This window comes from Scleropages formosus, chromosome 8 (assembly GCF_900964775.1).
Source record: "Scleropages formosus chromosome 8, fSclFor1.1, whole genome shotgun sequence".
Taxonomy (NCBI): Eukaryota; Metazoa; Chordata; class Actinopteri; order Osteoglossiformes; family Osteoglossidae; genus Scleropages; species Scleropages formosus.
Window position 1 is genome coordinate 18970362 of NC_041813.1, and position 23532 is coordinate 18993893.

A 23532-nucleotide genomic window follows, 5' to 3' on the forward strand; every position below is an offset into this window, starting at 1 on the left:
AAATCTGTAGTTTGTGGGCTCAAGCCCCAGGTGGGGGAAATGGAAGCAGAACTGCATGTAAAAAAAAACAAACTAGCTGAATAAACAGCAAATGGCTTTAAGGCATTTTAGTCCATTTGGATAAAACGGTCCAATAAGTAAATAAAGTATAGCTACAATAATGGGAATTAAAACAAATCCACCCTGAGTGGTGCAGATTACGGCTCTCTGCCAGCATGTTGCTTCTGTGCTACAGCAGGAGCAAGAGGACTAGGTCTTATCCGCATTACAGGACCGTGCAGCTAACAGTAACTTCACTCTTAAGAAATAGTGTCCTGTATCGCTAGATGCCTTTATATGAAACAATTCATTTTGTTCCATTATCAGCTATGAATGCCTCAACCTTATCTGAAGTGTGGCTCTGTTTTTTTAGCCTGATTAACATTATATTGCGGTCTGGTGGCCAAGTTCGACATTTTGAAGGAAAATCTTTCATAATATACAGACACCCCTCGACTTACGCAAATAGACCATTCTTCAACCCTTTATGTAAGTCGAAAGTTACGTATGTCAAATTCCCCCTCCTCCCCCACCACTCAATATAGGCTAGCCTAGCCTAGGCATTTGTTGCAAACACGGGTATAAAAAATTAAACAATATAATTATTATTTTCAATTTCATCTCCAAATCGATTGCTGCACGCTTGCAAGATGGTTTCTGTTTTCCTTCAAGTGCACGTTTACCACCAGGCATCATGAACAATGGAATGGGTAAAAAATATGTGAAAAAAGCACTACGCTAAGGAGAGGAGATGTGTTCACGGTTCAAAATACGCGAGAACTGGGAAGATGCAGCTTCCTGGCCTGTCTGGCTACTCCGACTTGGTCTTAACGTATTTCAGATGTTTTGTGTAAGCACTAGCCGTAAATAATGTGTATGCCAAGAATTTTTTTACATAAATTTGGATTTACGTAAGTAGAGGTGTCTGTACTTCAAATCCAGTAAACAATAGTGATTTTGCCAAAGAGCTTTAACACCTGTATTTTTTCTTCATGCAGTGGCACTTGAGCCTTATGCGGCATATTCGGCTTGGTTGTGTGACCCTTTGGGTTGTCACCCGCTCCTTTTCGGTTGCATTTTCGTATGTTTTGGCAGGGCCAAGGCCTCCTTTCCCACGTGGCAAGATGAGTGGGACACCAGACAGATAACATGTGTGAGTGCAACGAGGAAGTTGCAGCATCTCTTGGGGAGGATGACAACTCTGACTCATAGCAGGGCAGAGACACATCTCGCAAGGCCAAACCTGTTGGCCACCACCTGCCTTTTTATGAGAGTTAATGAAACAATACAAACACCATAAAACTGTGCTGCTTTTTTTTGGCAGGCAAATAGCATGGTCTGACAAGCACTGTTTCCTTGTGCCTACATTAAATATCCACTGGTCACATTACTAAATGAGTGCAGTTGCAAAATGATCTGGATGCATTGAAATAGTTTGTCTGTACATGACCAGACCTCTGTGACTAGATATTGAAATAACCAGACAGTCCTGTACCTCACAATATTGTTTTTTTAATATATTTTCCAGAATTTTCAAAAAGAAAACTTTAAAAAAATTATTAGTCAAATAGAACAAATTTTACTGTACAATATTTATTAATTTTATTATTTGATTATAATACAGCTGCTTTGTCTTTTGCCATATTATGTTGCATTGAAACATTTCATTTACGTATAATAACATTACTTTCATGTCAAAATTATTTTGAAAAAAAATCACATGTATGATGCTTTGGAATGTAAGGTCAGTCACATGAACAAACCTTTCCTCTTCCCATTAGTCTGGTCATGCAAGGATGAACTAGAATTTATTTGCCCATATGTGCAAAATCTGTACCATTACCATTACCCCTCAAGGGGAAACCTCTTGGGTTCACACTAGGAGCCATTCCTGTCACTGCAAAGGCAGGTTCCACTGTGCGCCAGTAGCTCATTTACCCTAATCCATTTTTTCATTCTTTCAGCCTGTGTTCAGAATCCATATCTGTCCACCGTCTTTGGTCTTGCACCACATTTCCCAAAATGTTGTTCCTGTGTTTCAAACACTCCTTAAAGATTGCTCATGTGAGCAGTGGCTAGCACTGAGCTGCACTGTGCAATCGAAACTTCTTACAAATTTATACCCCCTTGTTAGCCTCTGAGACATTGTTGTGATGCCATCTTTTTGCACATTATGTATATAATTTTTTATACATATATAAATGTATTGCATATTTTTATACATATGTACCATATCAACTATTTTTTGTTGATGGTTTAAATGGATAAACAGTTTTATATATATCTTAGCCTTCTTGTGCTAATAAATGTAATAAAGGACCGTGACTGCACTGCTGCGGATATTGTTCTGCTGCTTCGGAAACATCTAAAGCTGAGGGAAACTACGTGATGAATTAAACAGAAATCACAGCCCACTCTTAGACACTTCATGAGAAGAGCTGAACACTCTCGATGTTGAAAAGCAGTCATCTGGCAGCTTCTGGTCATGGGCCAAAATGCTGTATTATTGTTTAAAGTGTACATACGGGTTCCCAGGGTGAGGTTGAACCTGGGATTGGTCAAGGAAAAGTATAATGAGCACAGCAGAAGAGCAAACCCAATGAAGACATGGCTCAAGGGGTCTGCTATCCTAGGAAGTCACAGGAAAAATTTCTGTAGCTCTACACCTCTCCACAGTTCACCCACTCAGCCTTCCCCTTCTTCATGATGGGGGTGTGAATCCCATTGGTTGAGGTTGAATTCACTCTTCATGGTGAAATTAGTCCATTCTGGCAGCAAGTCCATGTAGGGTCCCCAGAAAGCCCTTCAACAGTGAGAGTCCGTGAGCACTGCATGCAAAGCAGCTCACAGCTTCCTGGTGGTGTGGATCTCGGAACGACACTTTGGGCACCTGTGCACAGTGTCCTTGAAGCTCTTCATGCAAAACGGGAGCAGAAAGCAGCCAGCGACGCACCTAGAGGGAAACAGGTTGAAACCCGAGGTCAAGGTATTATCATGATTTTTCACTATGTCAGAATTTACTATGCACTGCAGGAGATATATGCCCAATACATACCCAATCAGAATGCACATGATGCAAACCATCCAGGTTATTCCACCCACTCTGGAGACTGTCTCTGTGATGATGTACTGTTGGCACGAGGGGCACACAGTATGTGTGGGACAAGCGGGCAGGTTCTCTAAGTCCGTGATTATCTGTGGAGCTAACAGTGCAAGAAAATTTCATGGTCAAATACAATATAATACAATTTTTTCCAATATAGTGACTGAGTGCATTTGCAAGATTACAGATAAAGCAAAAGACAAACCATCACATGGGACAGCTGGTAGCATAGTGGTTAGAGCTGCTCACTTTGGACCCAAAGGTTACAGATTTGAATCTTGCCTCTGGCTGAAGTACCTGTAAGCAAGGTACTTACCCTAAATTGTTCCAGTAAAATTACCCAGCTGTATAAATGAGTAAATAATTGTAAGCTTGCAACTGTTCTCTGTACAGCTGTATTACTCAAGGGTACTACAGCCGGAGGTGGGGATCAAAGCTGCAGCCTTTGGATCCAAAGGCAGTAACTCTATAAGATGTTAGCATGATGTCCATAAAATGTTAGCACATCAGACATAGCGGATATATCACGCTAGCTGAAGCATATGTTAGCATATTAGTTACAGCAGTGGTTAGTAGCCTCTGAAGATCAGCTAAATTCATTCATATGACTGCATTACAGCACGGTACACGAGTTGCACAAGGGGAAAAACAGAAAGCTCTGCAACGGGTCATCAGGACGGCTCAAAACATTATTGGCACACAGCTACTGGCAGTCAAGGACATTTATCTGTCCAGATGTCAGAGCAGAGCCTCCAAAATTATCAAGGACCCCACTCACCCGGCACACCACCTCTTTAAACTGCTCCCCTCTGCAAGGCGATAGAGGACAATTCACAAACACACCACAAGAATGAAAAAGAGCTCCCTCCCCAGAGCTGTGAAACAGCTGAGTACTGCCTGATTTTCATTGTATATATTGTATGGGGGCATGGTGGTGCAGCGGGTTTGGCCTGTGCCTGCTCTCTGGTGGGTCTGGGGTTCAAGTCCCGCTTGGGGTGCCCTGCGACGGACTGGTGTCACATCCCTCTCCAGCCTTGTACCCTGTGTTGCCGGGTTAGGATCCAGCTCGCCGCGACCCCGTTTGGAATAAGTGGTGTGTGTGTTATTTATTTACTGTATTATCTGTTTAAACTGTCTAATTTTCTATTTTTATACTTGACTGTTTGTGTTTTATATTGTTGTCTAAAGAACTGAGGGAGTACCACTATAATTTTGTTGTATTGCACAGCAGTACAATGACAATAAAGTCTTCAATTCAATTCACACATCTGAGATGAAATGTGCATAATGCATTCTGGATTTAGAGCAGAGTTCACATCTGTGCTGAGAACTCACCATAACTTTCTACAGTAGTTTGTCATGTTTAACCTGGGGAACAAAACACTTTTGCTATTTTTTCCCTCTAAAATCCTCAATGTGTTTCTTCAGTTTCAACACACACTAAACGCCACTTCCCAAACTCCTGTTTCAGCACAGGATCCGTATTTATGACCCACCAGGAACAGGTGGTGGAGCCACAACATCGAAGCCGTACTGGGGAGGAAGGACGGCCACGCCGCCTTTGCTGATGATCCTTTGAATCTCTGTGGAGAGAGACGGGTAGACAACCGAATGAGCGAACGGTACTAAAAGGTTAGTGGTACAAGTCTAAGCGAAGGGTGATGTTGTAGCACCCTTGCACAAACTGCTTAAACTGGAGAGCACGGATAAACTATCCATAAGAGCCATCTAGGACAGACGCACTGGCTAAGGAGTGTGAGAGCTGCTAGTGCATTGCAAGTGATTTACCTTCCCGTTTGGTTTTTGGGAAGAGGGTCCCATCGCTCTGCTTCTGCAGCTGTTCCTGCTTCTCTAACAGCTCCCTCAAGGTCTTCTGAATGCTCTCCATCTCAGCCTGCTGCTCAGCTGCCGCTGTGGAAGAACAGCAAGCAACAGTCAGAGAGCACCATCTCCCAACATGTCACATGTTTGAGCAGGATTCATTTGGGTCTTATAGACGCCAGCTACACAGAGAGGGGTTCCCAGCCTACTAGACCGTGTCTCTGTGCCTTTTATGCTCTGGGGGCTAGATTTCCTGAACTCCTCCAGCATCTCCAGAATGGACTGCCGGTCTCTGAGCTGCTGTATCTGAGCGGCCACATGGCGCAGATCTTCTTCAATCTTTTCCAGCTCACTTGTGCCCGAGGGACTCGACATCCTGGAGGACGGCAGCAAGGGCCAGGTTAGGTACCACCGTTTCCCGCTCAGAAAGTTACAGCGTGCATCACCAAGAGTTGGTGTTCGGAATGCTGCTTGTTTCTGATTTTTCATAGCGGGATTTTGATACCGAAGATCTTTTTTCGGTCTCGCTCCAGCATCAAAACATCAGGTAAGGCTCGTCTGCGTTTCCCAGTTTGGACAATCACGCAAGTTTCCATAAAGCAGAGGACATGCCAAACAGTGCTCAAGCTTGTTAACAAGCAGTCCTGCTCTGCCGCGGCTACAAGAAATCTCGGCATAACACAGCTAACGAGGTTTTCAACATTTCTAGCGTGCATGCAATGACATACAATAATAGCTGATGCAACTCTTCAGCTTTAAAAAGAGCATTTCCTGTGAAAAAGTCAGGTATACATATCAGTCATAATCTCAGGTTCTGTAACGGGGTGTCCAACACGCTACCCCTTGGTTTCATCCAGTGTGACCCGCAAAAAGATTTGTAAAATTACAAAATATATAGTATGTACTATATACTTTACATGTCATAAATACTCTAAATTTTGTTGAATCAAATGATTGTACAGTTAGCTACTCACTTGAAAACACACCACACTCAAATTAAATACAATTAGAAAAAAGTTCTCAATTTAGACATGCAAGAGTCAATACTGTATGCCGCTTGCTATACATGGAACCCTTGGACCAGCTCACAATAATGATTGTGACCCTTGGCCGAAGAAGTTTTCTCTGTAACATCAAGCAGAAAATGCATCTGCAGGAAAACTCACCGATATGTAATATGATATCAATAGCTAACACAAGCAGTCTCACTTCATATTTAGATTAAGCATCAGTTTTACGGAAATCCTAATAGAGACCCATAGCAGATCTGTTTGTAGCCCCAACGCCAAATGCCTACTATTCTGAGGACACATTAAGCTACTAGCAACATGAAATAACTTATCCAAAACAAAGTTACTCCCCTTATGAATCCAGAACTCCCAAGTGGTCAAGATGTTCAATAATGTACCCGTAAATGTTGACAGCGACTGTAGTGAGTCGGAAAATGTGAACGGTTAATTTAAGAACTCCACACAATGCCCCAGCGAGCAGGAAACAGGTCTATCTAGGAAGGAGAGGCTTGTATTTAAAGCATGTGGTTTTTGGCTCAGCGCATAATTCGGTTTCTTTTTTATAACCTCCTGATACGGAAATACTGTTAAACCACACGACACAAAAATACTGAGAGCGTTATATTTATTTATTGAATTTTTAAATTTGCAGTTTATCCACAAAATATAACAACTGAGACAGTTTCATGGAATTAAAAAAAAAAACCCTAATATGTACAAAAAATAAATGATGACGACCAGAATTTCAGTGTAGAAACAGATTGCTTTCAGACTGTTGTAGCTATGTTGTTAGCATACAGTGCTACGCAGACTGGGGTCTTCAGTCACCAGTGTCAGCACAGTTATTCAAATCTTTCTTCACCTGAAACACAAACAATGAAAAATAAATGTACAAGATGTTTTCACTCTTGGTTTCAGCAATACCAACCCAGGGATAATGATGTCTAACCTGCATTCAGCTGCATTTTTAAATTAAAATTTACAGCCTGAATTAGTCCCTCCTATGGCTATACTCCTTTATCGAAAGGCGCTGCTCATTTGCAAGGCAGCGCAAGGAAAACTCAAAGTCTGACTTTTTTCCATACTGTACAGAGGACAACGGTGTTCTAACAGAAGACTGATTTGAATATGTCATCATATGAAAATGTCTCATCCTGTCATGACCTACTCAAAATGAGCCAACTGCTCAATATTCCAGTATTCAGCCAAGTCTGTTTGTTTACTGTTAATAAAATACAGTCATTTACGTCAGTGACACAGGTAGCGAATCGGTTTACACCATTCTAAATGTTTTGTAGACGTCACCTCAATCGTGGTGAAAGGAGGAAATATACTAAATGTGGGAGAAAGTAATTTATCAGAGCGTACCTCCACTCCAAAGTCATTTCTTTCTCAGTTTCTTCATGAATGTTACCTCATCTCGGTTTCTTATCCCATAGCTAAATAGAAAAACAGCATAAAGTGAACATGAAAGAGTGAAAGAATATCAAGCCAAAATTATGTTTGGATTCATTTATTTAGATATTACATTTATAACTTACAATGATTTCTCCATTTATACAGCTAGGTAATTTTTACTGTTTCCATTCAGGAGAAGTACCTTGACCAAGGGTGCTACAGCAGGAGGTGGGATTCAGACCTGGGTCCATTGGGTGCAAGGTGGCAATTCTCACCACTACACCACCTGCTAACTTTACAGGTGACACTGTGCCTAATGTTTGGTGAAAGGCAACGATCCCAGCATTTTGTTGGAATCAGATGTGACCGCTGAGCCATTTTGCAAATTGAGCCAACACACTAACAGCCATCAGTCTTACAGTGTGTGTCTAGATGCCTGTGGAGAATATGATGAAATCATCTGAAGTGCGTGTACAGACTTGTTACTCACTCTTTGAGTTTCATCTTGTCTTCTTCCAGCTTCGCACCGTTGAACACTATATGATACGTCCTCCACACGTACCTCCTTTAAGACAGAAGACAGCGATTCGCATTCGTAATGCACTAAAAAGAAACCCACCAACTGAACAACTGTTCACAATTTGAGGAGCAATTTTTTTCATAAAAGTCTTGTGCTATTTTGATAATGCTGAAATTGATTTAAAATGTATGTATTTAAACGTGTTGGAAAGTCTGAGCTGAAAAATGTGACAGTACAGTTTTAAAGACAGAGGTGGGGAAGAAGAAAACTCACAAGGGAGTATGAGCCACTAACAGTAGCTGCAAAAAATGGCACTCATCACCAAAATGTTGCCAGTTCAAGTTCCCAGAGTGGAGCAGAATGAAAGGGTTTATATGTTAAAGCTACACAGATAAACCCTTTCGTTCACACTGCTCTGGGTAAAGAGCCAGAGTGTGCGAGCGCAAGGAGACGCATTACCAGCTGAGGTGCTTGATTCCACCCTCGCGCTGCTGCTTCAGCTCCACAAACCTGCGGATGGCCTTCTTCAGGTCCAGCACTGTGGCGTTCTGCACCACCACAACAGCTAAAAACACACAGTCACACCTGGTCAGTATCCACATATCCCCCCCATCCAATTTATAAAGCGATTCCTGTGCAAGGAAGGCTTCAGAGGGGCAGAGGCATGCATAAATGATGGCTCATCCTTCATCCCTGGGCACAGCGCCCTGGAATGCAAACCTGCTCCCAGGAAGCCAGAAAAGGACAGTGGGAAGAGAAGATAACTCACGCATAACTTCTCCATCAGCCTTGCACACACGGACTGTCATGGCCTGGCCGTACTCCAGAGCCACCTGCGAGTTCACTTCCTCCAGGGTCACCTGGGAAACAATTTGTCACTGGGATCTGTCATTTGCAAGTATACAGCTCACACTTGGAAACAAAACAACAGAGTAAAAACTGTAAAATACTTCCATGAGAGGGTGCAAGTTTGTACACATTAGTCCATGACCAGAGCAGATGAGTCAGTCACTTGGAGTGGAAATGATACACAAGATAACTATCATATCAACACTTTTTGCAGTATATATACTTACATATTTACGTATGTATTGTACACTTTTTGTTTTCTGTTTTTTTTTTTTTTTTTGCACTTATATTATCATTAACTGATGCTTTTCTCCAAAGTATTTTACGGTGATTTACCCATTCATAGGGAAGGCTATTCCTACCCTGATTAAGGGTGCTATGGCAGGCGGTGGGATTTGAACCAACGCCAGCCCAAACTACTATGCCACCTCCTGCTGTTAAAGCACAAAGCTTTCGGAAACCTGAATAGGGAGGTCGCAGAGCAGTGGATCTTGCACCAGTCGGGCCAATCCTTCCTCAAAGATATCCAGGAATTCAGAGTGCGGTAACGCCTCCTCATCTTCCTCCTCATCTTCCTCCTCCTCCTCTTCCGCCTCCTCTTCCGCCTCCTCCTCCTCCTCCTTCATGTCTTTCACGGTAGGCTGGGCCTCAACTGCCTCCTCCTCCTCCTCCTCTTGTTTCAGTCCCTTGATAGGTGTCCCATGTGGGGGATTTTCTGAATCTGCCATCATTTCTACACAACAAAACACAACACACACACACACAATGTAGGGTCATTCTTTATAAAATGTCAAAGCTGAGCGTGAAACCTGAATTCTGTCTATCCATGGAGTGAGTTTACACTTTGAAAGTGTTCAATCAATATTTCACTATATACAAATATCTTAAACTGTGTAGAATATCAATAAAAACTAACTGACGCAGAGAGTGAGTGCTCATCTGTACCTACCGTTTTAGTGGGTCGGAGATGACAATAACTAATGTAATATAATTCAATATAAATTAAATACTTGCAGGCATTTAATCCCCAACTTTAGCTTCCATTCAGATATTTTGTTTAGATCCCGGGTGGCTTCCGGCTGGGAACCGGAAATTTTTTTTTGTCTGTGCATTTCTGTTCAACTTCCCCACTGAAACAATTTATCGTCATAATTTACAAGTGGTTTAAATGTATATTAACGTATTTAAAATGTCAGAATAGCTTAGTTATTTCATAAATTGTGCAAGGATCGAGCAGATTAATGTATTTTTTTAAAAAAAAACATCAGTGACGTTTTCTAGACATTAAATACGAGACGAACTTCCGCTCTGTTGCACATCGGACGTAAAGTAATGTGGGACGTATCCGGCGTTCGCTGTCTGAGAAGCGAGACAACGGGAAGATAATGATTTGAGGAATGAAGTCCACTGAAGCACTGTGGAAATATCTACTTTATTGAAGACAAAAGAAAATGCTACTGTTCTGCCCAACGTGTGGCAACGTGCTGATTGTGGAGGAGGGTCAGAAATGTTACCGCTTCGCTTGCAACACATGTCCTTACGTGCACAACATCACGAGGAAGGTAAGACCTGACGGAACACAATTCAATTGATGGTTATTTTAGTGCTTTAGTATCTTCCTATCCAGTAAAACACTTATTGTCTGCCTTATTATCACAAGTTTCTCCATTGGCTTTAGTAGAATTAAGTTTTGTGTCGATGAACGCAATAAATAAATGAACAAAATCCAGAAATCCAGAGGTAGAGGTGATAATTTACAGGTAGTAGTGCCCGCTGGATGGTGTTGCACTGGCCTGGGATTGATCTCTTGTAGCAGCTCGTATGCAATGTTGTATTCTGTTTTAAGGCTCTTTTGCTTCTCTTCAGGTAACCAACAGAAAGTACCCTAAGCTGAAGGAGGTGGACGATGTCCTGGGAGGTGCTGCTGCCTGGGAGAATGTGGATTCCACAGCAGGTAAACATTACATTTACATTTATTAATTTAGCAGATGCCTTTCTCCAGAGTGATCTACATCTTGCAGAAAAACACAATTACTGCAAGACAACTGCAGATGGAAAAGTTGTTGGTTTTTCAGCCACACAGCGCTTTACTACCCCAGGATGTCCATTTTACCGCCTTTCTCTCTACTTTACTACCCCTGCATGTACTCTTGTGCCCATTTTACCACACCTTTGTCCACTTTACTACCAGCTCTGCTGCCTCTGTCCATGCTGCCATCCCCCTGTCTACTTTTCTGCTCCCTTAGGCGGGTTTTGTCCGACACTCAATGGGGTCCAGACGAAACCCCGTCTTTTGAAACACGAAGTAGGGCAAAACCTTCTAAATTAAATTTAAAAAATGACAAAAGCCCCTGTTTTTTTTTTCCTGTTTTTGCACTTTAATGCCATTTAATACCCTTATAACTGGAAGAAAAATATAAGTTAAGTAACTTAATACTTAAGTAATCCTAAAGAAAATAATCTTTCTCTGTGCTGGTTCATTTCTGAATAGCGCAGGACACAGCATCAGGTGGTATTAAATGAAATTTAAATAAACCTTAACACTCAAGATGTTTTTAATATTGCTTTTTTTATCTTTCAAAGATACAATATAATGTTCTTTTAATTATGCTTTTTTTATTGTAAAAATGTATCTTGTAAAAAGTAAACTCAATTTATAATGCAAGTATTAATGTATGCTACAATATAGTACTTTTAATGCCTTCCTTATTGCAGTCTTATTATATAATGTAGTATTTTACAATTCAGAGAAGTGTTCATAGACTATAAATAATCAGAAGAATAAAAATTTTAATTATTTGTCCTAATGGGGTTTTGTCCTACACTCTATAACTACAGTATACGTTACAACTGCAGAACCTGGCTGCAAGATTTAATTTTGAGCAGCAAAAGAAAAAATCTCACTCTCAAAAACCTCACTGGGAAGTCATGATTAATTTTATTTATGTGGAGGGAAGGTGAGTGTCTGTATTGTATAGTAAGTTAACGTTTAACATGTACCGTGTTTATTCGCAGAAACTTGTCCGAAGTGCGAGCACCCCCGAGCGTACTTTATGCAGATTCAGACGCGCTCTGCCGACGAGCCCATGACCACCTTCTACAAGTGCTGCAATCAGCAGTGCGGCCATCGCTGGAGAGACTGAAGCTGTGCGCTGTCCGCTTCCTGGCTCCATCCCAGAGGGCCACTCAAGGTGACTTGGGGAACTTGTGCACATGTGGATTCAGCAGTGTTTGCTCCTGCTACCACCAAAACACTTCAGTGCACCGTGTTAAAATCCTTCTGTAAGGATAAGTTTACCCTTAAACGCAAGTGGTGGATATATAATATTAATGCCAACGAACTGTAAAATTACCACGGATTGTGTGGCAAAGACCAGAGTTCTGGTAATGTTGAAATTGAAATGCTTTGTGTCTCATCCTAAGAAGAGATGAAATTTCCTTGGGGAAACATTTTTATTACTGTGAAATGGACTTTTTTTTTTCTAATGCATGACATCACAGCTGTCAGAAGTGCTTGCTCTCCTCAGATGCCATGCATTCACTTCCGTAAGGGATGCAGGCTGTTTCACAATAGCACCGAGTTGATTAAAAAGGAATATACACAAAAAGAAAAATGCTACTTTTTATATTTTTATTGTTAAAAGGATTTTATACTGAATGCAACAAGTGGTCTGACTCACAGCATCAGTATAGACATCATTTACATGGACTAAGTTGTACAGAAGGTGAACTCTTTCCCTTTTCATAATCCTGCAGCACCTCCTCAACTGGCATGTTAGCTTGCACACTTCTCACACCACCTTCACCCACTTAGCATTGCATGTAGAAGGTTTTAGAGGGCATGAGTTCAAAGCGCACCAGCCTCGAATTGCAGACACTTGACAGTAAGCTCGCACATGCACTGGCGGACGATTGTAGGAACAGACTTTTACAGGATTCCCAATGGTCTGCATTCACCTCAGATAACTGCGGGACTAGCCTTGCAAGATTGTGCTGGCTGCTACTTTTAATTGGCATCACCCTGAAAAGTCGACCTTTATCTAGAAAGCACGATGCACTTTGTAAAAAATCTGCCTTTTTTTAGGCATTTGACACACAATGAATCAAGTATTTTACCAGTCTACTAACAGGTAAGAGCCTTCATGTTTAAAGATCCACAAGTTTATAGACTGTTTAGGACTGGTTTCTTTGTGGGATCTCTAAAGTAGATGGATGGTTTTAACAGTTATCTGAAGATGCAAATAAAGGAGAATCTAACAGCAACCCTAAATTTAACACTGGTACACATCAGGTGTAGCACGTGATCCAATCGTTTGTCAAGCAGTCGTGCTGACTAAAACTACCACCTTGTCACTTTCAGATGTTCTCCTTCACAGTGTTGCCTCTCCACCAGTGAAAATAAATATATGGACTGCTGCTCACTGTGCCACTATACCTCACTGACACTTGTGTACCTGATGTATTACTGATGTTCTGTGACATCTGAAAAAAATGTTGTGTGCCTTTTCTTGGTAAAGAGATTGCCAAGCGTTGAATAGTCAGAGGCTGGGAGCAGAAGCTGCCCATTTCAAGTTATAAATTATAGATCACCACTTACTCCCTAGTGATGGTGTTTTAAAGCCACATCAGTGACTAAAACGACCCTGCCGTTCCTTTCCATCTCATTCTCGTAAAGAGCTCTTGACTTTCTCCTCTATCAAACACCACACAACATGCAGCTTGGACCCCATGTGGGGTTTGATCTTTTTTTTCATCACTGGCACAGGATTTTGCACAAATAACAACCCACCCCACCCCACACTATTAAGTACCTCCTCTGACCATTTGTTACTTAACAAGCCAGAACAACAAAATCATCTGCATCTTCACAACCTCTCATCTAGATCTGTGGAACGTGACAATATTTCAATCAGCCTATCAGCAAGAACCGACTTTCAGGATGTTTGTAATGCAGAACTCTTAATATTTGGGGTTTGAAACTATCTCTAGTAGGGGTGGGGGCTTTCAAAGCTACAAAGTAGTACTACTCTTAAAAATAATAATTCTAAATAAAGTGCAGAACAGTCAAGACTACAGCTTAAATTTAATAGTAAAGTTTTGATGTACTTGTACTTCACGTGTGACATTAGCATTAAGTTCAAGGTTAATGCAGAGAACGGACGGGCACAGTCAACAAAGAGAGAGCATGTCAGATGGACTCCAGGGTAGGATGGTATGTGAGCACATGCACATTACAACACATACAGTTCAGCAGTGTACACATTAAATGGGACCTTCGTTATGTACATCAACAGATTAAATGATAGGGAGAGAAAAACACTTATACTAGGCATCCAATATAAACTCCTTTTACATAAGTTTTTCAACATTTCTCTCTGTCAGCTGTTGTGAGTTGATTTATCAGAACTGTACCGGACTGCTCGAGACACGCTACATATTAAAATGGAAAGAAAACATGTATGTCACACGCTAACTAAAACCAGACCCTGATTTTAATATGAATTTTTTAAAATAAATTAGAAAATAAGTTACAAAAATGATTTCAGTAACACTGATACGAAGTTAGGCTCCCTCCCCGAGTTTCACAGTAACCGCGTTCACGTGCTGTTCCCCAGCGTATTTAAAATTCACGCGTGTGAATTAATGGACATTTCAAAACTACTGAACTGCTGACTCTGTGACAGTTCAGTTTCCCTGTTCCCGCATTTTCTGCTTTCTCATTCCTACGTGACTCCTGTCCAGTGTTAGTCTTGTGCCCACAGCCAAACGAAACAGCTCTTCCTGTACAAAAATATGAGTGTGTAAATATATATATACATGGTTGGTGAGTGTGTACAAAACGTGCCCACTGTCAACGTGCACAACGCACGCCGCTCTGAGCAGAGAACGTAAAAGGAAAGGAAAAGCGGCTACCACGGAGTAGACTACAACCTTCCAGCAGGGGACGCGGTGAGGACGCTGTTGTGTCTGGGTGTGGGCATTGTGGTTGTGGCGCTGTTAGCACACACGCTTGTATGTGTAGATGTAGCCCTTGCAGGACGGACAGGTGTGTGTCACATCTTTGAGGTCGTTCAGGAAGCAAGGGATTAGGCAGCACCCGGCGTCGCATCTGGGGGCAGAGAGAGGCGTTGAAAACCGTTGTTAATCTGTAAACGTATGAGAAATTGCTATACTTTGCATTTTTAACATTTAAGGCACACTGCACTTGGCTATCTTGAAAAATCTACTGTAGTTGAACTAACTGAGGGTGCCCTGAAATGCAATGTATTTTACATACAATACTGTCATATGAACACCTGCTCTTTCTGTGGTTAACAGTCAAATTACGGATTTTCAAAAATAACGTTTTGCTCGTTTTCTAACGCTGCCATCCCAATTCCATTTGTAAGATGAGCAGCCAGTGTATAGTGTTGCTCTGCTGTGTACGATGGTCTCCTACCCCACAAAGCAGCAGAAGAGACAGAAGAGGATGTTCATGAGACCCACGTCGTGTGATATGGACGTGACGATGGCCTGCTGGCAGTGCGGACAGACCGTCTGCACCGGCGCCGACTGGAACATCTCTCCCTGGAGTACCGTGACCGTTGTGGCAGCCCCAGGGGGTGCGATCACTGTGGCCGTGTGGCCTCCCGGGGGAGGGAACTGACCGGGGCAGGGCCCATACTGTCCCGGCATGGGTTGGGGATAGGGCCCAGGTGCGTAGTATGTGGCTGCAGGGAAAAGGCAGTGTATGGTTATAGGATTGATACCAGGCTTTGTTGCCATTATCGTTATTGCAAACCATTGTCATCACTATTATTAATGTGTTGATACAGTATTTGACTTGTTTTCAGAGCTGGATATTTTTAGTACAGCAATTCAGGGTAAGTGCCTTTCTCAAGGGTGCCATACCATGAGTGGAGTGAACAGTGGGACTCAAACCTGCAACCTTCAGGTTACAAGTCTGTCCTTAACTGATTCGGTCGGTTTCTTAGCGTGCACTTCTGACAGAGCTAGATATTTTTAGAGGCAGTTCACGTTAAGTCCACTGCTGGGACCTGAACAAGTTCATTTCGCAATACCACACTGACAGCACACGCATACTGGACGTACCCTGGGGGTATGGCATAGGCCCCTCTCCTGGGACGTGCGGGGGTAAGAAGCCCATGGGCGGGTTGAACTCGTAGGGTGGCGGGCTGTACTCGGGTGGGATGGGTTGTCCCTGAGGGGGTGCCGTCGGCCCTGGAGCACTGCCTGTATCCGGGGGTCACAAAGGGTCATTTTACTGCATCAATTTAGGGTAACACCTTGTTAAGAGCCACAGCAGCAAGAGGTGGAATTCAAACCTAGGTCCTCTGAGTGGAAGGCTGTAGCCATAACCCTTGTGCTATCTGCTGGGCCTCATTTTGTCTAACCCTGTGAGAGCTGTACAGAAGAGCGACTGACTGAAAGTGAGGTACAAACGGTGGAAATAGTCCGGTACCAGAGACGGGCGGTTGCCCGTTCTTCTCCTCGATCAGGGGCGCACTGGGACCCCCTGGGTACGGCGGCGGCGGGTCACTGGACATCCTCGCTGGATTGTGACAGATGAGGTCTGGAAGAGGGACAGGAGATGTGCTGTGAGGACCGCTGAGGCAACGCAACCTTGGACCAGCGAATCTGCACTGCTGACCCGAATCCCCGGGGCATCCTTAACATAAGCGCGTAAAGACGGGTAAGGAATGGGTTGACGGTGCGCGAACCGCATTCTTGGCAGAAAGACACAGCAGAGTGAGAGGAGCCATTTCTATAGCAACATTCACAAGTCAGCGTAACGGAGGTGTTTAAATCCAAATCGGTTTCCATAGCAATGGAATTAGAATAAGGATTTGTACCTTTATTTTTTGCTCTTTGGAACCATTCAGCGTTTCCTGATGAGAAAACACTCAAAGAGCGCCATCTGATAGGAGCACACCATCTGGCACGGTGGCAGGCGACCGGAGACTTGCAAGTCGGAACAACCCGTCATCGCCCAGCTCAACACGGAATGACCCGCTAAGTCATCTAGTGATGAGATTAGGATTCTAGTGCATGATGAGGATTCAAACCCAGGTCCTTTGAGTTCAGGATGGCAGCTCTAACATTACAGCACCATCTGCTGTCTCCTTACAAATGACACCAAGAGCTTCTCTGAACGGTGCCACGTAAGTTCCCAACCAGAGGTCCAAGCTTTATGTCAAACATCTGCATCTTTTTGGCTTGAGGCAGGAATTCATTACCTGTAAACAATGATACAGATGGGAAGGTGGTTCCACCAATCAGATGAGTGTATGTTTCACGGACACCTCTTTGACGGGCAGGTGGTTTCACCAATCAGGTTGGTCTCCGCTTTGCAGACTCCTCCTCTGGTCTAGGGAAAAATTAAGAGTACACTGGCTTATCAGTGTTAGAACACAACTGAGACATGAAGTTTGTTTTTTGTTGGAAACTCTAAAGTCACTGCTGATTCACCAACATTAAAATCTTAATAATACCGATATCCATCAGTTCTTTTTGAAAGTAAGTTAAATATCGATTACAGATATAGCTGTAAGAAAGAATTGCTCTGTAAAACTTTTCTTTAAATTTAAAAGGCATGGAAATTAAACTACTTTATAATTACTGAAAATTAAAAGTTTAGAGTTAAAAAATTCATAACTCAGTAATTAGTAACCTTTGGAGCAAATAAACTTCCAAACTCAGCTGGGAAATAAATGCAGGTTTCCTCATATACACCAATGTCACGACTCATAACACGTCTTTTCTGTAGACGATACATAGAGTTCTGTACTACAAAAATGATGTACCTGTAAACTACCGGCAAAATTCCCATGTGCTATGTTTTTAAAGGTTGCTTTTGCTTTATTACACTTTATATCGAGTGCACTGTCACTTCAGGTAAGTCCCACTCTCTTGCTTAGTGGGCAGGAATCGCTTCTGCTGCTTTGTCTACTGGTTTGTATATTTACTACTATTGTGTATAAACACTTTTTTTTACTGTTTTTTGAGTTGTATTGTTTCCCAACGTGGGTCTAGCTGCACATCTTTTTACGTTACCTCGGATACATCTTATACATTATACCTTAAATATGACTTTCCTTTGCATGTGTTTTTTTTTATTCATTAATTCACTTAGCTGATATGTTTGAAACCGGCGCCGTGATCCACCTTTACTTGAAAGTGGGAAAACAATTTTTTTTCCACATTAATTTTTGTCTCTGTGAACTCAGCAAGAACGTGATCTTGCGCTTTGAGAAATGCAGACGAATGAGAACATTTTTAACTTTAGGGGGAAAGAGAATTATCACCTCGCGGTATCTTCAAATCGGCAGCATTTCGAAGAGGATGCGGGCTGCATTCCTCCAGGCGACTTTGTTAATAACCACGGTAGGAACTGCCAGAATAATCTTCTCCTTGGGTCAGTTGCATAATATTCAGCAGCGATTAGGGCGGTCATTAATTAAGCAATTTGAAGTGGGTAAGCTGCTTTGTGGAGTGCGATTATGAAGTCATTATGACCACTTGCAGAAATGATTGTGTTTTATGAATTTTAGGCTCCAACAGTTGACTGCTGGCTCTAACCGTGGACCACTGTCTGTACTTGATCGCCACTGACTGCTGATCACTGACTCTTACCGTGGACCACAGAGTGTGATGTGAGGGACAGCGATTGATCGGGAGGTGACGAGAGTCTTACAGAATGACTCAGACCTACAGGAATCCCGCGTGAAATGAGGGCCAGAAAGATGTTACCATCTGGTGTTACTAGATGAAAATGGTATTGTCCATTGCAGCGAGTACTTAAAAGCAGTGAAAATGCAGGGTTTGACAGGGTGCTGGTTTATTGTAATGTTGTCACTGGACAGAGAAAGATCATGTTAAGGAAACAAGCATATGTACACCTCTAAGAAGAAAAGAATTCTTCCTTTGTCAAAAAAAGAACCCGTGTTCTTCATCCTGCCTCTATCCGGCACTATCCCTTTAACCAGTGCAGCAATCTTGAAATTTCAGACATATGTACATATACATATATATATTTCTATATACATTTCATGTTTTAAAAGTTGGTTTAATACATATAAAATCAACTTTTAAAACATGAAATGGTCTTACAGTAACAATTTAAAAGTATGTAGTAGGTGCTATTACGTCACTCATTGTCTTTTATTTATTCCACCAAATATTTCATCATCACACATGATGAAATATTTGATAGAATAACAATTTAAAAAGCTGGAAGGTAGAGAGGCCGCAGCTGACTGAAGTGCCTTGTTGTTGTTATTGTTATTTAAAATTGCTGCTGCGTATTCTCACAGTAGTAATTTTGTACTGTAAGTGAGCCATAGGGACGGACGCCAGTGGTGTATCCTCACCGTTCAGGCCGTCTCGTCTGTCCATCTGTCGGTATTACAATATATTAATGACGCTGATGATTATTATTATGGTTCCAGACCAGTGTGTGTGTGCGACTAGAGATGATCCCTCTTGCGTAACGCGCGCTCCGCGGTCCGGCCCGATTCCGTCCTTGTAAAAATAAAAATAACGGTGCGCGTTCGCGTCCGCGTCGACGACGGTCGACGCTCTCGACGCAGCCGCGGCCTCGAAAAAAGACGCTCGTCTTGACTGATCAGCAGTGTCAGTGTGATCGGTGCGCGACACGAGCCGTTCCGCGGGACAACGTGCTGCGCGCGAGACATACGATACATACAGCTGAGTCGCGGGGCTAGACGACGCCGTGTCTCCGTCCGTGTGTGTGCGTGTGTTACTCTGGCTAGTGGTGTAAACAAGCATCAACCAGAGTACACAGCTCGTACGGAACACACTCGGATTTATTATTATTATTATTATTATTATTATTATTGTCACCTACCTGTGCGCTCTCACGTCCGGTCTCAGCCTGTTCTAGAAACTCTGCGCGCTCCCGGTGGCGATGTTGATGGTCCACAGAACATCCTTGTTATTATTCCGCTTCAGCGAAGCGGGTTCGCGATGCGCGCTCCTGCGCACTCGCCCTGGTGGTTCGAACCGTTTATTATTATGGGTTTTTGTTCTGGTCCCGCGTTGTTTTTACGGTTATAGGTGACGCGGTAGCGCGCTGTCACGGACACAGGCCCACGGGCGCACCGTAAATCTCGGCCCTTGTCCGTGCGCGCTCACGGGGATCTCTGACGTCACGGAGCGCGTTCCCGTAGATATCCCCCGCGCCCAGCCAATTAATAATAATACATAAAGCTCCACAGAACGGGTTCGTATCACAGTCACTGCACATGGTTAATATCCGCTGTGCATTTACAACAATATTAATAACAATAATACTAAAAACAGTAAAGACACATTTGACGAACCTGTGTGTAAATTCTGAGCAGGTAGTCTGATGTTTAAGTAAAAATTAAATATTTCCAGTTGTTACATGGAACAACAGTCATATGTTTGGGCATCTACTAGCAGGTGAGCTCTACCGATTAACCTGGGTTGTTCTCTGTTACTGAGTCAAAGGCAGTGTAATGGGGAAAAAGCCAAAACATTTTATTTTTATAACCGGCATCTTTTAGAAGTATAATAAATATCATTCTAGTCATTCCCTGTAATTAAATAAATTGCAGGCTTTTATCACATTACCAATCTGTTTAAAAATAGGTTACAATGAGGATAATGCTATAATACGTGTTTACACCGTTATATACCACCCTCTGGCCGCAGATATTTTTTATTCTCTACCTCCCTTTATGTCATATTTTAATAAGAGGCGCTGTTCTCCTCTTTAAAGATTTACCACTAGGTGGCGCCAGAACCCTCTGACCTGCTCGAGACCTCAGGGCTGCGACTGAGAAGTACTTCACGTCGTACGTCCCCATGAAGGAGGAGCATCGACTCTATGCCACGCCCCCTCTGCTCAGCCCCGCCCCTTTTGATGCGCACCTTGAGGCCTGACTTCCCATTTATGAAGAACGGAAGTGTTATTCCCAGTAAGGCGAGCGGAGGCTCAACGCCACCAGGGTACAAACGCGGGAAAGGCAGAGGTCCAAGGGTGCTGCTCCGAAGGTACCGCCGCTGAACGGCCAGTGTAGCGAACTGTGGTAACACGGTGCTAAAGCAGGGTCCGATGCAGCGGGCAACGAATGGGCTTCTAGACGGAACTCTCTGAGGAACATCCGTCAGTCGTGTTTTTCTCTCACGCACACTCACGCACGCGCACACCCCGATTCCTGATCCACCGTCTCACTGTTTCCACGGCTCTTGTTCAGCGTGAGATCAAGACAGACATTGAGAGCCGAACTGCACTCTTCAAAATGGTATAAAAGCCATGGTAAAAAGCCCCAGAGAGGTAAACCACTCAGTCTGCTATGAGTCATGGGTGGGAGTCCTTTCCCAGCATGCTCTTAGTGGGGGGCAGCTAGGTCAGGCCCTCTGCTGCTTCTTAATCCAAACTGTGTTTCCCAGAGGGGCCCCGTTGGAGTCCAGAATGGGCACATTGTTCCCATCGGCATCGGCCCAACGTGGCACCCAGCTCGGCGCATGTTAATGAGCCCGGGCGGTCGGCCACCCTCCGCCAAGAGACGATGAGGGAAAAGGGTGGCTACGGCGGGGAGCCTCCCGTTGGACAATAGAGAATTAACCGCGATGGCTTCGCATAGAGTCGGGGTAGGGAGGTGATGCAGCAGCAGCAGCAGCAGCAGAGCCCTTGTTACGCAAGAGGAGAAGCATCTAACTGCTCCCTTCCCTAGGGAATCCAACCCCCTGACGTGGACAAACACGCACACGCTTTTACACGCTGTGGAAACCGAACAAACTCTTTGGCCCTGGGCCCTTTACACCCTTGCAATACCTCTGTACTAATGAGACCCACTGTAGACACTGAGGTGCTCATGCAGATGTTTACCAAGCTGAGGTTAGGGTTCCGACGGACAGGACATACACGCATCGCATTGGGGTCGATGCTCGCTGCTCGCACACAGCACACACTGTACTCAGGGAAATGACATCACACCCTGTTTGTTCACTGTACTATTGTCTCTATGTTTGCTTTTCTGATTAATGTGGATCCATTGCCTGCCAGGGCACTCTTGGCAGGAGGGTAACTGTACTCTTGCCCAGGAAGTGGCCTCAGTATGTCACCTTTGTCATTATTATTATTATTATTATTTTATCTGATGCTTACGATGTTATACCTTAAGATATTTTCACCCATTTATTTACCAAGGTAATTTTTATTTAACTTTTATTGTATCTATTTATCGTGTGTATCTTGATCAAGGGTATTACAGCAGGAGTGGGATTCAAACCTGGTCCTTCGAGTGCAAGGCTATGGAATGATTACATCACCTGGTGCCCCTACATTTTACTACATTATTACATTACCTTGTTGAAATGTTTAATCATTTGTTTTTGACCCCTGCCTGTCTCTCTAGTCTTAAGGATAATCCATCCATCCATCCATTTATTTTCTTGTCCGTTTGCCCTTCTAGGGTCGCGGTGGCAATAGGGAGAGCAGAGACGCCCAGACGTCCCCGTCCCTCGCAACTTCCTCCAGCTCGACCTGGGGGATCCCCAGCCGCTCCCAGGCCAACCGGGAGATATGATCCCTCCAGCGGGTCCCGGGCCGACCTCGGGGCCTCGTCCCGGTTGGCCGTGCCCGGTATACCTCCAAAGTGAGGCGCCCAGGGGGGGCATCCTTACCGGATGCCCGAACCGCCTCAGCTGGCTCCTCTCAATGTGGAGGAGTAGCGGCTCTACTCTGAGTTCCTCTCGGATGGCCGAGCTCCTCACCCTGTCACGGAGAGTGAGTCCCAACACCCTGCGGAGAAAACTCATTTCGGCCGCTTGTATCTGCGATCTTATTCTTTCGGTCATCACCCAGAGCTGATGACCATAGGTGAGGGTAGGGACGTAGATCGACCGATAAATGGAGAGCTTCGCCTTATGGCTCAGCTCCCCCTTGACCACTGGAGTCCGGTACAGCAACCGCATTACTGCTGAAGCTGCTCCCAGCCTGCAGCCAATCTCACGCTCCCTTCTCCCCTCACTTGTGAACAAGACCCCAAGATACTTAAATCCTCCACCTGGGGCAAATTCTCTCCCTTTACCTGAGAGGGGCATGCCATCCTTTTCCATGAGAGAACGAAGGACTCAGACTTGGAGGTGCTGATCCTCATCCCAACCGCTTCACACTTGGCTGTAAACTGTTCCAGTGTGTGTTGGAGGCAACCATGTGACGGCGCTAAAAGGACATCATCCGCAAAAAGCGGAGACGTCACTTTCCGACTCCCACGCAGAATGCCCTCCTGACCTCGACCGTGCCCTGATATCCTGTCCATGAAATCCACAAACAGGAGTGGGGACAAGGCAGAAACTGGAAAGGTAATCCCGAGAGATTTAATTAATCAGTTCGATTAATTTAATTAAAGCAAAATTCACATAAACTGGGACAGCAGGTGGTGTTTAGGGTTCTCACCTTGCGCTCAAAGAACTGAGGTTTGAGTCCCATCTCCTGCTCCTGATATACTCTTGATCACAGTACTTACCCTGGATTGATACAGTAAATATTACCCAGCTGTACAAAAAGGGTAAATCACTTTGTAGGTTACTATAGAGAAAAGGGTAAATTAATAAATGTGAACAGAAAAGTAACTGGGGCCGAGTTCTCACTACATCCAAGATCCGTTACGAATGCACACTAACTGCACCTCCGGTTTCCCTCGGGGCGCTAGCTATGCCTGATAGCCCGGTCAGCCAGTGGCACCTGGATAGACGGACAGGGGGGTGCCGTGAGTTCGTCTGGCTGTGTTCACTGCTAC

General features: G+C 43.7%; 4 protein-coding genes across 5 annotated transcripts; 1 reads left to right on the forward strand and 3 right to left on the reverse strand.

The window, feature by feature from the left end:
• Nucleotides 1-1629: 1629 nt before the first annotated feature.
• Nucleotides 1630-6421, reverse strand: LOC108937287 (lipopolysaccharide-induced tumor necrosis factor-alpha factor homolog). Its single transcript, XM_018757111.2, has 6 exons — nucleotides 6372-6421; nucleotides 5191-5339; nucleotides 4931-5053; nucleotides 4639-4725; nucleotides 3095-3242; nucleotides 1630-2992 (listed from the first exon to the last, which is right to left on the reverse strand). Exons 2-6 carry the CDS (start codon nucleotides 5336-5338, stop codon nucleotides 2884-2886), a joined length of 615 nt encoding a protein of 204 aa, XP_018612627.1. The 5' UTR covers nucleotide 5339; nucleotides 6372-6421; the 3' UTR covers nucleotides 1630-2883.
• Nucleotides 6422-6595: 174 nt separating this feature from the next.
• snrnp25 (small nuclear ribonucleoprotein 25) lies at nucleotides 6596-9821 on the reverse strand. Its single transcript, XM_018757125.2, has 7 exons — nucleotides 9690-9821; nucleotides 9202-9473; nucleotides 8661-8751; nucleotides 8351-8456; nucleotides 7862-7936; nucleotides 7342-7412; nucleotides 6596-6835 (listed from the first exon to the last, which is right to left on the reverse strand). The coding sequence occupies exons 2-6, from the start codon at nucleotides 9469-9471 to the stop codon at nucleotides 7355-7357; spliced, it is 600 nt and encodes a 199-aa protein (XP_018612641.2). The 5' UTR covers nucleotides 9472-9473; nucleotides 9690-9821; the 3' UTR covers nucleotides 6596-6835; nucleotides 7342-7354.
• Nucleotides 9822-10089: 268 nt separating this feature from the next.
• On the forward strand, nucleotides 10090-13977 carry polr3k (polymerase (RNA) III (DNA directed) polypeptide K). Its single transcript, XM_018757392.2, has 3 exons — nucleotides 10090-10302; nucleotides 10607-10694; nucleotides 11756-13977. The coding sequence occupies exons 1-3, from the start codon at nucleotides 10192-10194 to the stop codon at nucleotides 11881-11883; spliced, it is 327 nt and encodes a 108-aa protein (XP_018612908.1). The 5' UTR covers nucleotides 10090-10191; the 3' UTR covers nucleotides 11884-13977.
• cdip1 (cell death-inducing p53 target 1) lies at nucleotides 12447-19932 on the reverse strand. 2 transcript variants are annotated; one of them, XM_018757390.2, is made up of 6 exons: nucleotides 19608-19932; nucleotides 16978-17108; nucleotides 16203-16313; nucleotides 15833-15973; nucleotides 15180-15450; nucleotides 12447-14849 (listed from the first exon to the last, which is right to left on the reverse strand). In XM_018757390.2, the coding sequence occupies exons 3-6, from the start codon at nucleotides 16285-16287 to the stop codon at nucleotides 14738-14740; spliced, it is 609 nt and encodes a 202-aa protein (XP_018612906.1). In that variant the 5' UTR covers nucleotides 16288-16313; nucleotides 16978-17108; nucleotides 19608-19932; the 3' UTR covers nucleotides 12447-14737. The 2 variants fall into 2 exon arrangements, with proteins under 2 accessions (XP_018612906.1, XP_018612907.1); XM_018757391.2 differs by lacking the exons at nucleotides 16978-17108; nucleotides 19608-19932 and adding an exon at nucleotides 16594-16960 and having other exon boundaries at nucleotides 14055-14849.
• Between the last annotated feature and the right edge of the window lie 3600 nt (nucleotides 19933-23532).

Excerpts from the sequence above, each read along its gene's own strand:
- LOC108937287 (XM_018757111.2), bottom strand. The coding sequence starts at position 5,338 with ATGTCGAGTCCCTCGGGCACAAGTGAGCTGGAAAAGATTGAAGAAGAT. Across the intron at positions 4,726-4,930 it reads CCCAAAAACCAAACGGGAAG|AGATTCAAAGGATCATCAGC; the intron begins GTAAATCACTTG and ends CTCTCTCCACAG. Across the intron at positions 2,993-3,094 it reads ATCATGTGCATTCTGATTGG|GTGCGTCGCTGGCTGCTTTC; the intron begins GTATGTATTGGG and ends GTTTCCCTCTAG.
- snrnp25 (XM_018757125.2), bottom strand. The coding sequence starts at position 9,471 with ATGATGGCAGATTCAGAAAATCCCCCACATGGGACACCTATCAAGGGA. Across the intron at positions 8,752-9,201 it reads TCTGCGACCTCCCTATTCAG|GTGACCCTGGAGGAAGTGAA; the intron begins GTTTCCGAAAGC and ends ATTGTTTCCCAG. Across the intron at positions 7,413-7,861 it reads GACAAGATGAAACTCAAAGA|CTATGGGATAAGAAACCGAG; the intron begins GTGAGTAACAAG and ends TTTTCTATTTAG.
- polr3k (XM_018757392.2), top strand. The coding sequence starts at position 10,192 with ATGCTACTGTTCTGCCCAACGTGTGGCAACGTGCTGATTGTGGAGGAG. Across the intron at positions 10,303-10,606 it reads TGCACAACATCACGAGGAAG|GTAACCAACAGAAAGTACCC; the intron begins GTAAGACCTGAC and ends GCTTCTCTTCAG. Across the intron at positions 10,695-11,755 it reads GAATGTGGATTCCACAGCAG|AAACTTGTCCGAAGTGCGAG; the intron begins GTAAACATTACA and ends GTTTATTCGCAG.
- cdip1 (XM_018757390.2), bottom strand. The coding sequence starts at position 16,287 with ATGTCCAGTGACCCGCCGCCGCCGTACCCAGGGGGTCCCAGTGCGCCC. Across the intron at positions 15,451-15,832 it reads GCCTATGCCATACCCCCAGG|CCACATACTACGCACCTGGG; the intron begins GTACGTCCAGTA and ends TTTTCCCTGCAG. Across the intron at positions 14,850-15,179 it reads CTCTTCTGCTGCTTTGTGGG|ATGCGACGCCGGGTGCTGCC; the intron begins GTAGGAGACCAT and ends CTCTGCCCCCAG.